This window comes from Periophthalmus magnuspinnatus, chromosome 8 (assembly GCF_009829125.3).
Source record: "Periophthalmus magnuspinnatus isolate fPerMag1 chromosome 8, fPerMag1.2.pri, whole genome shotgun sequence".
NCBI lineage: Eukaryota > Metazoa > Chordata > Actinopteri > Gobiiformes > Gobiidae > Periophthalmus > Periophthalmus magnuspinnatus.
In genome coordinates, this window is record NC_047133.1 from 1,587,749 (window position 1) to 1,605,575 (window position 17,827).

The 17,827-nt window shown below is 41.4% G+C and overlaps 1 protein-coding gene across 1 annotated transcript; it reads right to left on the reverse strand.

Moving 5' to 3' along the window:
* Window positions 1-1,534: 1,534 nt before the first annotated feature.
* Window positions 1,535-17,552, reverse strand: gucy2ca (guanylate cyclase 2Ca). Its single transcript, XM_033971744.2, has 28 exons — window positions 17,506-17,552; window positions 17,096-17,322; window positions 16,424-16,536; window positions 16,001-16,068; window positions 14,549-14,776; window positions 14,355-14,473; window positions 12,471-12,570; window positions 12,287-12,395; window positions 11,732-11,864; window positions 9,912-9,997; window positions 9,723-9,840; window positions 9,562-9,643; window positions 9,319-9,412; window positions 9,182-9,244; window positions 9,037-9,108; window positions 8,822-8,926; window positions 7,052-7,138; window positions 6,844-6,976; window positions 6,585-6,722; window positions 5,819-5,907; window positions 5,652-5,743; window positions 5,136-5,294; window positions 4,473-4,665; window positions 3,946-4,120; window positions 3,043-3,141; window positions 2,871-2,965; window positions 2,723-2,799; window positions 1,535-2,309 (listed from the first exon to the last, which is right to left on the reverse strand). Exons 2-28 carry the CDS (start codon window positions 17,307-17,309, stop codon window positions 2,105-2,107), a joined length of 3,246 nt encoding a protein of 1,081 aa, XP_033827635.1. The 5' UTR covers window positions 17,310-17,322; window positions 17,506-17,552; the 3' UTR covers window positions 1,535-2,104.
* Between the last annotated feature and the right edge of the window lie 275 nt (window positions 17,553-17,827).

Below are 17,827 nucleotides of genomic sequence, written 5' to 3' on the forward strand. Positions count from 1 at the left end.
GTAAAATACTGGCCGATACTGTAGGTGTTGAAGCGTGACAGTCTGAATCCCCGTAGACTCACAATAGTTTCAGTTCACTGTGCATCTGTTGGTGTGAGAGGATGTGTCATACATATTTATAGGTGAAGGAAACATAAGTGCAGGCGTTGTTGTGTGGAATAGAAGTAAACATCTATACAATTCAGGGAGTTTCCTGCTGAATCCAGGGCCAACACAGCCACCAGAAGAACTAAACCACATACTCAAGGACTTTTATACATCCCTGGACTTATCAGACAAAATAACCACCGAACAATCAGACGTAAATGCCTTTCTAAACAATGTTATTCTTCCAAAGCTCTCACAAGACCAAGTTCTGTTAGCGTTTTTGGACCATTGTCTTGCCATTGTTGCGTCGACTCATTGTTGAAATTAAAGAAACGGGCAGATTAGCCGCACACATGAACAATGCGATAATCTCACTCATCCCAACAACTGACAAAGATCCAACACTGCCCTCAAATTACTCAGCCCATTAACGCAGAAATCATTAAAATCATCACAAAAGTATTAGCTCGTTGAATTGATAAAGTTGTCTCCTCGATCATTAACCAGAACAAACAGACATTCATCAAACACTCGCAGTTTTCAACCACTCAACAAAATCCAACCATAACAGTCTCACTCGATGCAGAAAAAGCAGAGTAAACTTTTCTTTCTCATCATGTATCATTTATTAACTGGATAAGTATCTTGTAAACTTCAGCTACAGCTTCAGTGTCGACTAATGATCTCACTGATCTCACCTCCATAGAGGAACCAGACAAGGACGTCCACTCTGTCCAGCTTTATTCACTAGATTTATCGAACCAGCACAAAATATATAGATTTGTGCACACAGGAGTATGTAATAAATATCCACATTTTAGGGTGTCGTTCCAACAGCCTGAACTGTCTTTTATGGTCTGGTACAATGATCTTAAATAAACACATTCCTGGATAAACGGCATGTGTTGAATTCACACAAAGTACAAATTATTTCCTGCTTATTGCAATTTCTGAAAATGTTTGTGGACTTTCTGAGTGACATCATGACTTTTTGTCATTGGTGAAAATATCTTTTTCTAATTTTGTAACCATTTTTACTCCTGTTTGTTTTTGCAGAGGAGCAGCCAGAGGAGCAGCCTCCTCTGAAAACAGAGCCGGCTCAGTGTCTGCTCACATGTGAGGCCTGCAGCGCTTTACAGCAGTGTCCACACGAGCACTTAGGCGCTCACAGTGAGAGCACAGAGTGTGAGGGAGACTGGAGCGGGCTTAAAGGCAGCACCGTGAGGCAGGAGACTGTCCCACTCCCTGCTACAGAGCTGGTCACCACCAAAACTCTCTAAGGCTTTTCCACGTGTTCTGTCGCTCACAGTGTTTCAAATGTTCTGTACCACAGTGATCCTCACCACAGATGTGTCCGAAATACGAACATTTTGTACCTCATTTAAAAAAGTGTTGGAATTAAACATCTTTGCAGTAAAATAGAAATACTCTCAGATGTATTTATTCATATCACACATTCAACATTGGCTGGATATATTTGGTTTATAAATGTGACTTAGCAGCACAAAGGGTTATTTACACGGTAAACAAAGTTTTGTCATAATTCTCAATCAATGAGCTTCAAACCAGCAACATTCAGACAAAAACAGAACAAAAAATGTTGAAATTGATGGACAGTTGTTGACTGGACTCCCATGGTTTTGTCGCAGAAACATCTTATATCCATTTTCATTATTGTCTGTCTTTTAATGTTTGTCCCTCCCCATTTAAAAACTGAAAACCTTTTGTCTTTATGATCATTTTCTTTATCTGTCAAACCTGCTGCATAGTGTCCACTGCTCGTTTTAAAGCATGTACCATCTATGTCGAGGCAGAAGTCATTTTGGGCAGTCCCTGTGGTCCTGTGTGTGTGTCTCTGTGCGGTCCTGTGTGTGTGGTCCTGTGTGGTCCAGTCCATGCAGTCCAGTCCTGTGCGGTCCAGTCCTCTGTGGTCCTCTGCGTGTGGTCCAGTCCTCTGCGGTCCTGTGCGGTCCAGTCCCTGCAGTCCGGTCCTGTGCATGTCCCTCACAGCAGGGACTCACAGGTAGGTGCTGGGGTTGTCAGTCACAGCCAGGTGAAAATAGTCCGGGGGGTCGCTCTGTGTGCTGCTGTTGGTCTCTCGTCGGCGTATTTTGGTGGACAGGGTCTTCCTCTTCTCGAAGCCCTCGGTACACGCCGCACGCTTCGCCAAACTGGCCTGGATCATTTCAGCCAAGTCCTCTTGAAGCCGCTGGAAGTTCTCTCTGTGTCATCAAAGCAAAAAAATACAATACTAGTCAGAAGGTTGTTTTTTTTTTCTTTTTTACTACTTTCTACATTTTAGATACACGTGGAAGACATTAAATATATGAAGTAAGATGTATGGAATTATGTAGAAAAGAAAAAAATTTAATATTTTTCAACAAAGCAAAGGGTGGCTACTTTGAGGATTTCGATATAAAATATAAAACATATTTCATAGAGTTATTTCACTTTTTTTCTTTGTTTTATGACGCTTACTTCATATATTTGGTGATTTGTCAGGTCGTACAGATGTAAATACTAAATAATAATCATTTCAATGCCAAATTAAAATGGTCATGTCGAACACAAAAGTCTTCTTAATATAGTGATTTGGATAGTCATTATTTGCACGTTTCACTACAGTGTTACTTACGCAGTTGGAGGTGTGGGGAGGTTGTATTTCTGCCCTGTTACCCCTGTCAGCCAGTAGGTTATCTCTTTGCCTTTTCCCTGTGAGGATTAAACTACAGTAAACGTCCCAAAAACATGAGCACAATGAGAAAAGTCTCTGAATGCTTCACCTTGAGGTATGTTTCTCCTCGTTGCTCGTACTCAAACTCACAGTCTGTCCTCTTCAAGGTGCTGATGGTGGACTTGCTCACGTGTATCCTCAAAGCTGTAAGACCAGAGTGAACAGGTAAATCAATCACCGACACCTGCTCAGAGTCTTTAAATGTAAGGACGTCTTCTTACGCAGGCCTGTAGACTCCATCCTAGAGGCGGTGTTCACTGTGTCTCCAAATAAACAGTAACGAGGCATCTTGTTCCCCACCACCCCAGCAGCACAGGGTCCTACTCAAACGCACATTTTAATATACAGCTTTAAGTGTAACTAATGAAGGAAAATGTACAAAACTCACAAATTAAACTCTTTGCAATGAGGGCCAGATTTGGTGAGGTGAAAAGCTGCAGGGGCCGAACATTCACCCTGATCTTTCTTTGAACCATTAATATTAAATGCACATGAACTATTTAATTATTTTTTTTACTTTTTATTGCAACTGGCTTTCACCTTTCAAAAACAAAATGAATTATACACAGATTATAAATATGAAAAAGTGAAACATTTAATCTGTGGTTTTGATTATCACAATAAAATTAATTCACTCAGATTTTCAAATTTATTCACCAAACAAACTGAGACTGGACTGAAACTGAGTCTGGACTGTAGTAAATAAACCAGGTGTGGCTCAAAGACGGTGGTTTGGACGAGCAAAACGTCACACAGGTGAGTCAGTCTTGTCCTCGCTCGGTTCTTGTTAAAGTTCATAACCGAGAACCAAACAAACTCAGCATTTTCTTAGCAAATGTTCGAATTTCTTTAAACCTGTCGTCTTTATCCAGTTGCCGTTAGAAGTCAGCGAGAGCGCGACCTCGGAGCACGGCCCGGATCTGCTGCCATCCTCGGTGAAATATAATATCGCTTGTAAATGTGTATTGTACGTTGGTCAACAGGGCAACGGGCCACACATCATTATTTTTATTCCAGAGGCTGCGGGCCAGTGGAAATTTGTACACGGGCCGCAATTATCCCCCGGGCCGGACTTTGGGTCTGCCTGATCTACAGAAACAAAACAAACTGCATTTTTTTCTCACCTGAATGAACCCCAATCCGAATCCACAGTGGAATCCCAGGTAAGTGCTCCAGCTGATAGGTCCCTACGAACGACAGTATGTCCAGGGCCATGTGGGCGATGTCCACCGCGTGTCTGTCCCCGTTGCGGTTTGGTAAACCCGACGCTACCATATAGGCGTCTCCTATGGTCTCCACCTGGAAAAAGAGGAAACAAAGACGATGACGAGGTGGATAGACTCGCCAAAATGTGATGAAAGTTCTGTTCATTTAAAATATTTCATGGTAAATCATCAACAAAGCAAATAACATCTTCACGGAGACGAGCAGACCTTCCACCAGAAAAGTTACACGGTGAACATTTAAGGTGAGAAACACTGAAAATTATAAATGTAAAGCTTTTGTTAAACGCCATATGGACGACTCAGAGTGGGAAGCGCAACCAGAAGTTTACTTAAGTACACAAACTATTAGCCTTCTTCAAAACGGTGATAAAACTGCTCATAGATGTTCAGTTTCTGCCGATGCGCACACGGCCGGGCTGCAGTACCTTATAGACATCGTGGTGGTCCAGGATGCTGTCAAAGTTCTTGTAGATGTCGTTGAGCATGTCCACCACCTCCATGGGCGTGCTGTAGTGGCACAAAGTGGTGAAACCCACGATATCGCTGAAGTAAATGGTCACCTCTTCAAACAGCTCCGGCTCCACTCGGCCCGTCTCCTTCAGCGAACGCACCACAGGCCTGAGACGACAACACATAGTTTAAATGAGAATAAGTCTAATGAATGAGCCGTGTGGAGAGGGAAATACATGAGCCGAACATACAGGCTCGATGTAATGATTCATTTTGAGTAGATCTAACTGTATTCAGGTTGTTATTCAGACGACAATTACTGTTCTAAAATCAAAGGAATATACAGTTCTACTTGATCTTGCAATGTAAGTCTCAAACTAAACTGTATTAGAAGGAAAAATAGCACCGCTGTGTCTTGATGTTTTCATGTGTGACTTTTTTTCCTTCCTTTTTAATCCAGTGTCATGTATTTACACGACAATATACTGCATCTCAATGTGAAAGTATTCAGAATACTTTCAAAACAAAAAAAACCCCAAACATTTTAATGCCAGTATTCAGGGTTGTGTGACTAAATACCTTTTCAAAGTTTTCTTCTCATCACTAAACACATGTACATGAGTCATTCTGAGATTTACCCGGGCAGGAGCATGAAGTTGAGGCGGTCTGCTCGGTCTCTCTCTGCTTTATACAGAGCCGTCCTCTCCTCCACCAGGTGCTCCAGCGTCCTGGAGTACATCTGCAGGCGGCGGATCAGGTTGTCCATGTACGTCTCACTTGCCGTGTCGTGGAGAGCACTGCAAAAAGGAAAATAAAAATATATGTCCCAACTATTTGCTCCTCAAGCATTTGGTGAAAAATTACCTGCTCACAATAAATCTGAAAATGTTCATGTTTCCATTTTACTCAGAGGTGCACAGAGCAGCCAAATAGTAAATACCATTAAAATAATATTACTCATGTTCAAGTGAAAGACGTAAGGCTCGAATTACTCACGAAAAAGTTACATGTATTAAATGTATTACTGAAGAAGAACAACAAAAAGAAGAAGAACAACTACAAAAAACAACGACTTTATGTCTCTAAAAGTGCAAGAAAAGGTAAATAAATAATGTTACCCAGCTCTAATTACACTATGTAAGATGGCAACTTACCTAAAAATCTTACCAAGAGTTAGCTCTATTTTCTTAAAGTCTGGTCTGCGTTCTGGATCTTCATCCCAGCAGTTCTTTATGAAAGTGTACAGCTGTGGAAATACACACAAACCACTGAAATGACCCTGTTCATCAGAGATTCTGTCCAGGACTGTGCCTCTTCTCACCTCGGCCTCTCGCTCTGAAGCTCCGTCCAAACTGAAGTCAGGCCTGAAGACTCCGGTCATACTGGGATGTTGAACTCTGTAGATCTTTTCTGTAAGAAAGAAGTATTCTGATCAACTTAAAGGTCATGTGCCACCGGGAGGAGGCCCCAGAGACACAGGACACGCTGGAGGGACTATGTCTCTCTGGCCTGGAGCTGGAGGACATGTCTGGGGTGAGGGAAGCCTGGGAGTCCCTGTTAAGACTGAGCCCCTACGACTCGGCCCCGGATAAGATAACATGGTTGAATGGATGAATTAAAGGGCTGGACAATATGGCAAAAAAGCAAATAATAAATACGTTTTTCTGAATCTGATTAATTACAATTTTCAGTTTGACTTTTTCTTTTTAAAAACAGCTTAAACTTTGTGTAATTATAATTAGTTTATTTGGGGCGACAGCAGAGAGTTTGCCCACTGCTCTGAAGGTTGGCAGTTCAAATCCCGCGCTCAGCAGAAAAAAAACAGGCTGGGGGTGTGATTCCAGCTCCCACAGATGGATGCTGTCGTTGTGCCCTTGAGCAAGACACTTAACCCACCTCAACCCCAGTGTGTGTGTGTGTGTGTGTGTGAATGTGTCTGTGGATTCTGGACGTAAAGCTCTTTGAAAGCTCTGAAGTCTGAACAGATTGATTAACAGTTGATTTGAAATAGATCAGTTCTTAAAGTTGATTAACTCCACGGCTCTAAATCCACCTGTTTGAAAAGATCATTAGTAAAATCGATTCACCTGCTTTATCTGAGCAGGACTGTGTGTAGAACGTCGTCTTCCTCATGATGATCTCGTGCACTATGATGGCGTAGCTGTACACGTCGCCTTTTTGAGAGATCCCGCTTTTACGAAGGTGCTCTGGGGCCATCCACAAATCTGAAGAGGAGATGAAATGGTGAAGGTGTCTGTGTAATCTCTCCGTCGTCCAGGTCTGATCCATAGTCTGGTGAAGATGTTTTTGCGTTTGGTCATTTCGTCAGAAGGAAAACTCTTTTACCTTTGCTGGGGTTGAGAATCGTGTTACAACCAAAGTCTGTGATCTTGACCACCATGCGATTGTCCACCACACAGTTAGTGGATTTAAGACGTCCGTGAACTCCTATGCTGCTGGAGTGGAGATAGGACATCCCCTGTAGAACACAACCATCAGTGATCACAGCAGGACACAGTGAATATTATTACTACAACACTGACAAATACTCCACCTTCGCTATGTCGTACATCACAGATATCTTGAACTCCATGTCCATGAAGGTCTCGTCGGGGTAGGAGATCGTGTCATTCAGAATGTACTGCAAAGACAAAAAGACTTCTGACCCCTCTGTGGAGTTATTGTGTGTGTGAGTACATGCACATACTCCACGGCCGCACTTTAACGAGCCTTATCAGACAAACTGTAAAGTCATTTACTGCCACAAAGGACAGAAAAATCATGTCGGTGTTTACTGTAGTCATGGTTTCTAGATACAGCAAAACACTAAGCTTTGTTTCAGTCGTTCTTTTAGCTTCAAATATAGATTGTAAAGAGATTGTAGATCTACAAGAGCAGGTTCCAGAGGTGACTGTATGATTCCATCTAGAAAAAGCACTTTTGGACAGAATGTTTTCTCTTTTCGAGCTTCTCAATACGTGAGCTGCCCACTCTCAGCTCATTTTCAGAACAACTTAAGTCATGGCAGTTAGACGATCAAACTTGTCCACAAAATCACTAACTTGAATGGATTTTAGTGGTAATGCTGTGTTTTTGTCTGCACAAGACATTATTGTACATGTACTGTATATAGAATTGCAAATGTAGTTTCTCATGAATGTATAATGTTTATCTTATTAAGGTGTAGGCTGTGATTATAGGTGGATGTGGTGTACGAGTGGACTGTATTGTGAATGTATGTTCTGTAAGTTTGTGAGACCTGGTGATCTGAGGGCAGTGGTCTATGGATGAGTTTTAAGATATGAAAGAGGGTTTGTATTTTGTACTTTGTATTTTGTACTTATTGTTTTTATAAGATGTGGTGTGGCTGTGTTTTTTGTTTTGTTTTTTTTCTAGCAGGGACAAAGGATGAAAATTAGCCCTGGCTATAATCCTGCATATTTACAGGTGTGGGATTCGTTCCTCATGCCTCTGTTCTTAATATGCATTGTCCCTTCATTAAATAATAAACAAACAAACAAACAAAGTAAAAGACGAAGTTTAAATCTGTCACTGGACAAATTGTTGTAGGAGTGAAGACGTTTCGATGCTCATCCAAACCACTTCTTCAGTTTTGGTCAGATTACTGCTGGACACTGGAGGGAGGAGCTAACTACACTGAAACTGTAAACAGCTATTCAACCTTTAACAACCCTGCTATTGTTCTCTTTGTTTGGGTCTGAGGATGGTGCAGAGTGCAGTGAGCGTTACACTGGAGAAACTAAACAGACACTTCATAAGAGAATGAACCAACAGAGAGAGAGAGCAGCTCAGGACACAGTCTGCTGTTCATCTGCATCTCAAAGACACAGACCACAAAAGACGATAAGAGTGAGGTTCAGAACCAGAGAAAATAAATGGTTTGAGAGGAGAGTTTAAGAAGCTGTTTTTGTAAGGAAAGACAGTCCTTCCTTAAACGGGAATGGGGGCCTGAGATGTCATCTGTCCTCCATCTATACCTCCATCCTCAGACCCAAACAAAGAGAACAATAGCAGGGTGGTGTAGTTAGCCCCTCTCTTCAGACAGATATGAGGCAGTGTCCAGCAGTAATCTGACCAGAACTGAAGAAGAGACTTGGGTCAGCAGCCAAACGTCTTCACTCCTACGACGATTTGTCCAGTTGACTGTTTTAAACTTCGTCTTTTGCTGTGGATCAGACCTGGACGACTGAGGGACACAGACATATACACTGTAAAGAATATCTGAAGCTACATTTTGGACTTATGTTACACTTCTTTCATAAAATCTAGATTTGTTTTAGATGAGGCCTGAGAGTTTCCTTACCCTGAGCGAGCCTCTCTGGCACAGCTCAAATACACCAAACACACCGTAGTCAAACTGAACTGTGCCGTAGAACTTGGTCAAGTTGTAGTAGTCAATACGAAGTAACTGCAATTTAGAATAAATTCACACTTAACAGCCAGATTTAAATCACATAATATTTAAACAGTATTGAATATTTGGAACTTGATCATAAATAAATGTAAATGTTCACTTGCCTTGTTGAGCTCAATTTTCTGTTCTTCAGTAAAATCGCTGTCTGCATGTTTAAACTCTTTCAAAATGACCGGCTAAAATTGAAAAAAGTCTTAGTCTTTGTGCTTAAAAATGACAGCGGATCACTTTTTAACAAGCGTACATCACCTTTTTGTCATAACGCCCTCGATGAGCAAGAAAGATACTGTCCTTTCTCTTGTCCTCTTCAATCTAACACAAAGATACTGTGATGTGGATGTGTATTTGATTAATATTTAATGTAATGTTAAAGCAAACACCTGTACCTTCAGAACCACCTCTTTTTCATCCAGCGGACCGATCAGGTGAGGCTCGATGTGCGACCACTTTTTCTGCATGAGCCGCTCCTTTCTGTTCTGCCTGGAGGTTTTTGAAAACAAAACATAAACCAAAACCAAATTGTGTTTTTGCTGATGCATTACACTCATTCCTGACAGTTTATGTAACGTGCATGAGCAAAAGTACCTCTATTTTTACTTATATTTGTTGATTACACTGCATGTTTTTACCTGTAGAAGATGAGTGCGATGGCAGTGACCACAACAATGCTGAGACTCAAAACAATTACAATAATGTTCTGAGTGCCTATTCCTGAAATGAAAGATAAAAAATAATAAAAAATCATTTGAATTATTGCATTAAACACATCAGAATTGTCTGGTTGTATTACTGTCGATGGTCTCCGGGTTGTCGTCGGGCAGAACACCGTCCTTCCAGGGCAGAGCAGGAGATTCATCTACTTTGTGTGTTTTGTTTTTGGACGTGTCAAATGTGAACAGGGTTGTATACTGTGAAGTAAAACAAACACAGTGAGACTGGTGTAAAATATATTTGATTAAATAGTAGTGCGTGGCTTCACCTCGCCTGTGATGGTGGACGTATACAGCAGAGAGAAGTTGACGTCTCTGTCTCCGTATTGGTCCAGTACATAATGTCCTGCCATGCCTGGATACAGCAAACACAAAGGTTTTAACGGTTTTCACAAATACACCTGACTTTTTCAAATACATTTTACAGTTTGGGCTGCACGATGTTGTGATATGACTGTTCAGTGCAACGATATTGATATGATTGAGTTTTGATCCAGTAATTTCAGTTATAAAACAAAAGGTGCATGCATTCATTTACTCGTCAAACTGTCAAATAAAAAGGTTAATCTTGGACTTGTAAAACATATAAACTGTAAAATAATGTACATTTCTGTAAGAACCTTACACAGAGATAAATGGAGTTTGTAGTACAGTTGTTCGTCGCTATATCGCGGTTCACCTTTCGCGGTCTCGCTGTTTTGCTGATTTTTATTTTTTTGTGCAGTTTTGCATGGTTTTTTTGTTTGCATGTAGTTTTTTTGTTTTTTTATGTTGTGCGTCCTGATTGGCTGTTGGACTGTAGACCATTGTGTCCTGCGTCCTGATTGGCTGTTGGACTATAGACCATTGTGTTCTGCGTCCTGATTGGCTGTTGGACTGTAGACCATTGTGTCCTGCGTCCTGATTGGCTGTTGGACTATAGACCATTGTGTTCTGCGTCCTGATTGGCTGTTGGACTGTAGACCATTGTGTTCTGCGTCCTGATTGGCTGTTGGACTGTAGACCATTGTGTCGTGCGTCCTGATTGGCTGTTGGACTGTAGACCATTGTGTTCTGCGTCCTGATTGGCTGTTGGACTGTAGACCATGGTCCATCAGTCTCCTCCTCGCCGTGTCTTATCTAACCTTTGATTTATTTGACATATATTATTTTATGTACTAACATTTATCTGGGTCATTAGTATTGTTTATTACTTGGTGCTTATTTTTTTTAACAGTGAATATTATTTATTACATTTTGTTGGACACATTATTTACTTTCTTTATAATAATACTGGCTCCTACTTATTGTTGCAGTACAGCACATTTGAGGAGTGCACAGATAAAAATATAACAAGAGTGAACGCACGAGATGAGATGAGTTAAGTTGAATAAAGACGAGCTGTAACTGTCTTACCGTGTTGGTCGATTGAAGCAAAGAAGAAGCAAGAAAACACATCAAATTAAATCAAACTGTAGGGTCAAATTTACATAAACGTTGGATCGCGGTGTGACTCTGAAGTGCTGTGCGTTTGCAATTTGTTTTCTCCACCGACAAAACCCACAATGTCGATGAAACGTTCAAAGGCGTCTACGAAGGTTTGAACTTTGAGAGAGTTTAAACGAGAGAGAAATGTGAGAAAAGTGTATAAAGTGTGCGGTGAGGGGTTTTTACAGACAAAAACATAGAGAATAACTGTAAAAAATAAAGCTGATACTTCGTGGATTATTTTTAGAACGTGACCCCCGCAATAAACGAGGGACCACTGTAATTACATGCACACTAACTTCATGTGTTTCTTTGGACATAATGTTACTTCACCCAATAATAAAACACATTTACTGTAAGAAAATACTGCAGTAATTTGCCTTTACAGATATAATGACCAGAGAACATAAGAATGCACTTCTATACAACAGGCTGTGCTTCATGAACGCGCCACTGAGCAACAATAAACGCACCATAAACGGGTAATCGCATGTTCTCTCATTATTTATACAGTGACAGTGCTATTCTTACGTCCAGTATGGTGCAAATTGACCTTTCCCACCTCTGTTGATACACTCTGGTTAATATTTGCTCTGGGTTATCAGTGGTCAATCAAACATACCATAAAAAGAGACATTGGCGAAGGGATGTTCACCGAGAGGCAGGTTCCCCGGCTGCCTCCCGAGCATCCTGTCCCGCAACATTTTCCCAAACATGAGCGTCCCGTCATGGTAACCTGCTACGTAGTCATTGACCTGCAGCACGATAGAAGGGTGTGAGTTTATTGTTAAGTTTATAAACTATAAATAGAGCCTGGAATAAAAAAGGACAAAAGACAGAATCAGGAGTTAAACCATGACACTGCGCTAAAGAGATTGTTTTTTTAAAGTTTAAATCAGATAAATCAGGACAAAATCATCTCTGAATGTTTAAATCTGGACTGTGTGTTTATACTAGAGGTAAACCGTTGTAAAGGTGCAATGTGTGACTTTTCTATGTAGTTGTTTTGCCTAAAATGTTCCACAGTAAGATGTTAACTTATCCTGCTTTTATTCAGTTACGGATTCTGCTGGAAAAACCTCTTTAGTGGGCTTGCCTCTCCACAGATCTGACTTGTAGCTTGCCCTGGTGACTGACAGGTCTAATCAGAATAAGGTGCTGTAGCGTAGGATCTTACTGTGTTGTTGTAGGTCAGATTCCCGTAGGTGTAGTTCCGCGGGGGGAGAGTGACCACCAGAACGTTCTCCATGCCGTGACTGGACGTTCTGTTCTCGTAATATTTTGGACTGTTAAAGGAAAACACCGTGTTTACTTCTGTTGTGTTACGGACGAATAAAACAAAACAGAATAAGAAAACTCACTTGTATATGTCTAAGAGTATGAAGATGATGTCGGGATGAATGGGGACGTTGTTCCGCTTTATGTGGGCGATGTCGTCAGGACCCCCGCACAGGATGAAAACTGTACGAAAACACGGCGACACATGAGTCGTACATCACCTGCGTCACCGTCTATCAATAGTATGTGAATTATGTGTCAAACTCAAGGCCCACGGGCGAAATGTGGTCCATCAGGTCATTTTATGTGACCGGTGAGAAGGTGACTTAAAGGTGTGATTGAGTGTGAACATGTGCCCTGGCCAGATACTTTTCAAAAATCTCAGTTTATCAGGAGATACACAGTTAGACAGACATGTTTTTTACATCTGTGCAAATTCATATGTAACACAGTTGTCCCTCGCTATAACCTTTCGCGGTCTCGGTGTTTCGTGGATTGTTTTAGTGCAATTTTACATGCTTTTTTACAGTGTATGAATGTGCATTGTGTTGTGCGTCCTGATTGGCTAAGGGACTGTAGACCATTGTGTCGTGCGTCCTGATTGGCTGTTGGACTGTAGACCATTGTGTCGTGCGTCCTGATTGGCTAAGGGGCTGTAGACCATTGTGTCGTGCGTCCTGATTGGCTAAGGGACTGTAGACCATTGTGTCGTGCGTCCTGATTGGCTAAGGGACTGTAGACCATTGTGTCGTGCGTCCTGATTGGCTGTTGGACTGTAGACCATTGTGTCGTGCGTCCTGATTGGCTGTTGGACTGTAGACCATTGTCCATCAGTCTCCTGCGTGTCATGTCTCCTGTACAGTACAGAATGCCAAATTGACATAAATATTCGATCGACACTGCAGCGGCGCCAGGACGAAGAGGCGCGGTCAGAGGAACTGTGAACTACGCGTGAGTCACTATTAATTAATTAGAGAAGAGAGAAATGTGAGAAAATGTTAACGCCTGTGTGAGAAAAGTGTATAAAGTGTGTGGTGAGGGGTTTTACAGCTTTAAAACATAGAATAATTGCTAACCCTAACCCTAATGGTTATTTTTAGAACATAACCCCTGCGTTAAACCAGGGACCACTGTACAGTATTTGTAACTCGAGTTAAAAAGTAGTTACATTTATTTTACGTTTTTATTTGGGTACTACCTGCTCGGACCGCTGCCCCGTGACCCAGAAAATGGATGGATATTTGGTTAGATTTAATTACATTTACACTTCCGCACAGTTACATCTGGCTCTTTGAGGGAGAACATTTTGCCGATGTGGCTCTCGGCGAACATGAGTCTGAGAGCCGTGCCTTAGACTCACCATTTCATTCTGTGATGCAACACTTGGAGGTCATATATCAATGAAAAAGGTTTACGTGTCTGAGGTAAGATAAACTCACAGCCAAGCCCTGCACTATGGGTTGAACCCTCTCCGTACATCTACATGAGGGATTTTTTGAATAAAATATGCAAAATAGAAATCCATAAACATTCAACCTTATCATTATTAGTTGGGGGTTGGATTTATAAACTTGCCAGATTCATCTTGTGCTTTAATTCCTTTCAGCTGACAATAATCATGCCATTAGACTTAAAAATGGCACCACTTTCTGGCTGTTGTGAACAAAAATAACTTCACTTATGTTTATTTACTGACAGAGAAGATGTTTTTCATGTGTAGCGACCCAGTAGTTACAGATATTAGGCATAAACAAGGTCAAGAAATCTACAATGTGACAGTTAAATAGCGAATTCCACCACAGAATTCTCAGTTTTAACAATGGGGTTTCTGAAATGTTATGATATCACATGTGGATAACCTATTATTTAATGTAGGTTCAACAAATTGTGTGGGGGAAACACTTTAGCTCATCTGTTAAATTTAAGGTTAAATCAACAAAGATCCGTCCGTTTCTTTTGGGACTTACTGTTACTGTGCCTTTTTGGAGAACTGAGTGCCGCGACCAGGTCGTTCTCATTACGCAGCATTTCTCTTTCAATATTTGCGGCAAAACTGAATGACGGAGCTTCCAGTGCGTTGATGTACCTGCAGAAAGAAGCCATATCACAAATGACCTCATAAATAACAGACTGATGTGGTGACATTGCTGCGTGTTCTCACCAATAGCAGTCCTCTGATGCATTCACAAAGGAGGCCTTTTTGTACACATAAACCTGGTTCCACTTCTGTTTTAAGGGTAACAAGGACTCATTGATAAAGTTGACCATAAAGTCAGACACCTTGCGAGCGGGCGGCAGAATCCGGGTCAGTTTGGGCTTGTAGTCGCAGGATAAACCGAAGCTTCCAGCGGAGATGACAGGTATACTCAGGCTCAGGCCAATCTCCTGACTAAAGAGGCAAAAGGAAGATGTATCCATGAGTTTAAGAGTGATGGAAAATAAGAACTGCTGCTATGGACATGACAATTCAACAACAGAAAGCTGAAACCGAGGGATAAGAGCAGTAAAATTACTAAAACGTGCACAAATAGAGCCCAGGTGGTGCTTCAGGACCTGCCCCTTTGCGCCCTAAGTGCCCTCCTGGTTGATATATATATATATATATATATATATATATATATATATATATATATATATATATATATATATATATATATATATATATATATATATATATATATATATATATATATATGTGTGTGTGTGTGTTTTAAACGCTCCTGCCTCATGTGTGACTCCACTTGTCCCTTAACTGCACAAAACGCCAAGTCAAAGACTGTAGGGACAGTTTAGAGTCTATGACAATGTTCTACGCCACCTAAGCTTAGAGCCACTTTTTAATTTTGACAATCAGCCTGATATTTGTGATGTTCTGATGCTGTTATACATTTATAGAGTCAATAGCACACTCGTGAAAAGATGTGTCGAATTCTCATAAAAGAAATTGGGTTTTAAGGCTGTTGTGTGGAGCGTTTGTCCACAGCCCAGTGTGAGGCTGCAGCTCACAGACAAGGGCCGCTCAGTGCACTGGAGCAGGGGCGGAGGCAGGGGCGGAGGCAGGGGCGGAGGCAGGGGCGGAGGCAGGGGCGGAGGCAGGGGCGGAGGCAGGGGCGGAGGCAGGGAGGGAGCAGAGGACGGGGGCTCCACACAGGACCACTGACACAGGTCAGTGGTCCTGTGAGTATAACAGTCGTTATACTCTAATAAACAATCGACTGTTTTGAATCTTGGAGAGAAGCAGCTCCAACAAACGGGCCTCTGCCTCACTGTTCTGTATTTGTACCTGATTACAGGAAGTTCCATTTATTTGATCAAAAATCTCCTCACTTGATCCTTTTTTGCTCTGTCTCTGTCATTTTTGTAATAATCTTGTTGGTCCCAGAGCTCATAAACCTAAATGCACAAAGCTTTGCTACTAAAAGTTCAGCAGTTGCACACCCAAAAGTCATCTGTAAAGGAAAAAAAATCATGTTTGCTGACTTAAAAAACATGGATACGTTCATTTTAAGAGGTATGGAAAAGTGGAAAAGTGCAAATCTGTCTTGGTTGAGCCCCTACCCCTCTGTCTGTGCATATCCCAGTTAAAATAGACACAATAACCAAAGTTACTTACTCCACCAACTGGAACGTGGCGAAGGTGCAGGACGGCCCGAGCATCACACATCCTATTTCGAGATTTTCCTGCAAAGGCACAAGTTACATGCACCAAACCAACTTTAAAGGCCATGAAAAACAACTGGAACCTCGTATTCTTCATGTGATTGATCTGCCTAAAATGTTTCACAGATGACACCACAGAACCAAGGATTTTTGCCAATAAAAAGATCAATTGACTTCATTACAGAAATGTTTACGATACTGTGGAACATTCCAGGCAAAACAACAACATTTTTATTTTTTTTTAAACGTATATAGTGCGTCTTTTACAATTTCCTGGTGATCTTTTATTTTAGACTTCTAGACAGCACGTGTAAAGACTGATCGATAAAACAGCGGCTGTGACACTGATAAATCACGACGTCAAACACAGACTGACCTTGAGTTTTTTGAGGATGGTGACGCCCTCACAGCTGCTGCTGCCACAGCCCTGTCTGTTGTACGTGGTGGTGTTGAAAGGATTGTAGTTGGCCGTTAATGTAAAGTCAAGACCTGGGGTAAAAAAAAAAGTTGTATTTATGTTTTATAGGCGAGTAAACAATGAAAATCCACAGTGAACCTTCATATTAGGATCAATGTGTCAATCAATCAGTCGTCATTACTGTCATGCACCAACACGCCACATAATAAGTGACATATTAATAGAAAATAAAGACTGTTCTCTTTGCCAAACGTCAGGCCATTCGCTCACATGAAACTGAAATTAAAAAGTTAAACAGTGTGGATGCATACGTGCGTTATTATTAAAAGTGTTGCCCTAATTTTGTATCACTTTGTTTCTCAGGAAAATGTTTGTTACAGCAGTGGAAAAATCAAAATCTAAATATCAATATAATGTCGCTCCTGTGCAGTGTATCGTCTGATAAAATGTCTGGGCATAATCTTAGAGTTCTAATTAATTAAATAAATGAACTAAATAGTTTGCATTTAGGACAGTTACACATTTTTATGATGGACAGACAAAAGTACAGACATGTGACACAGCACTGCAGGTGTCTCATGGGACATTACACTATAACAGAGCGTTAGTGTTGGATGTTCATTTTCATACCGTGCTTCTCATTTTCCAGCCTGTCTTCCTCGATAGCCTGTTCCACCGCGGCCCGGACGTAGGGCAGACTCCACTCGTATGTGTTGTCCTCCAGCAGTACTACGTTTATCCTGTAGACGTATCTCTGCGTGAGGCAAGAATCCAGCAGGAGGTTGGCTGAGGCCGTTACAATCAGCATCCACAGGTACAACAGACGAATCTTCATGTTCTTCATCTGTGTCAAGAGTCTACATGACCAAAAAAAATAATAATTATGAAGAAAAGAGCTTTTTTTTCTGATCTTATAGACTGTCACATTTGTCCAGCTCCTCGGTCAGTATCCACCAGTCAGCTCAGTCCTGTCCTTTTTTGTACATCCAACAGAAAATCAAAACAAAAACGTCCCTCTCGCCTCCACCTCCTGTGTTCACCTGCTCTGACAGATCTGCAGTGGTCTGGAGCAAACACATCCACCTGCCCTGTGTTAATGAACAACTTTGGTGACAGTTGACGCCGTGGTCGGGAAAAAAGAGGAGGAGGAGGAGGAGGAGAAGGAGGAGGAGAAGGAGGAGGAGGAGGAGGGCCGGGCACACAAGATTCCCACAATGCATCACTTCTAATCATAGATCATTCTGTTTGTAAACATAAAAACGAGGAACGCTTCATGCAACGTCTGCGATTTAATGTTCAGAAAAGATCAACTAGACAAATCTCCTTCACTGAATTTTACTTTTACGTTTACTAAACTGAGCA

What these genes read in the sequence shown, in the direction of transcription:
- gucy2ca (XM_033971744.2), bottom strand. Translation starts at nt 17,309, where the DNA reads ATGAAGAACATGAAGATTCGTCTGTTGTACCTGTGGATGCTGATTGTA. An exon ending in GCCAGAGAGGCTCGCTCAGG is followed by an intron (nt 7,139 to 8,821) that starts GTAAGGAAACTC and finishes TTGTCTTTGCAG; the next exon opens with TACATTCTGAATGACACGAT. An exon ending in AACTTCATGCTCCTGCCCGG is followed by an intron (nt 4,666 to 5,135) that starts GTAAATCTCAGA and finishes TTGTCGTCTCAG; the next exon opens with GCCTGTGGTGCGTTCGCTGA.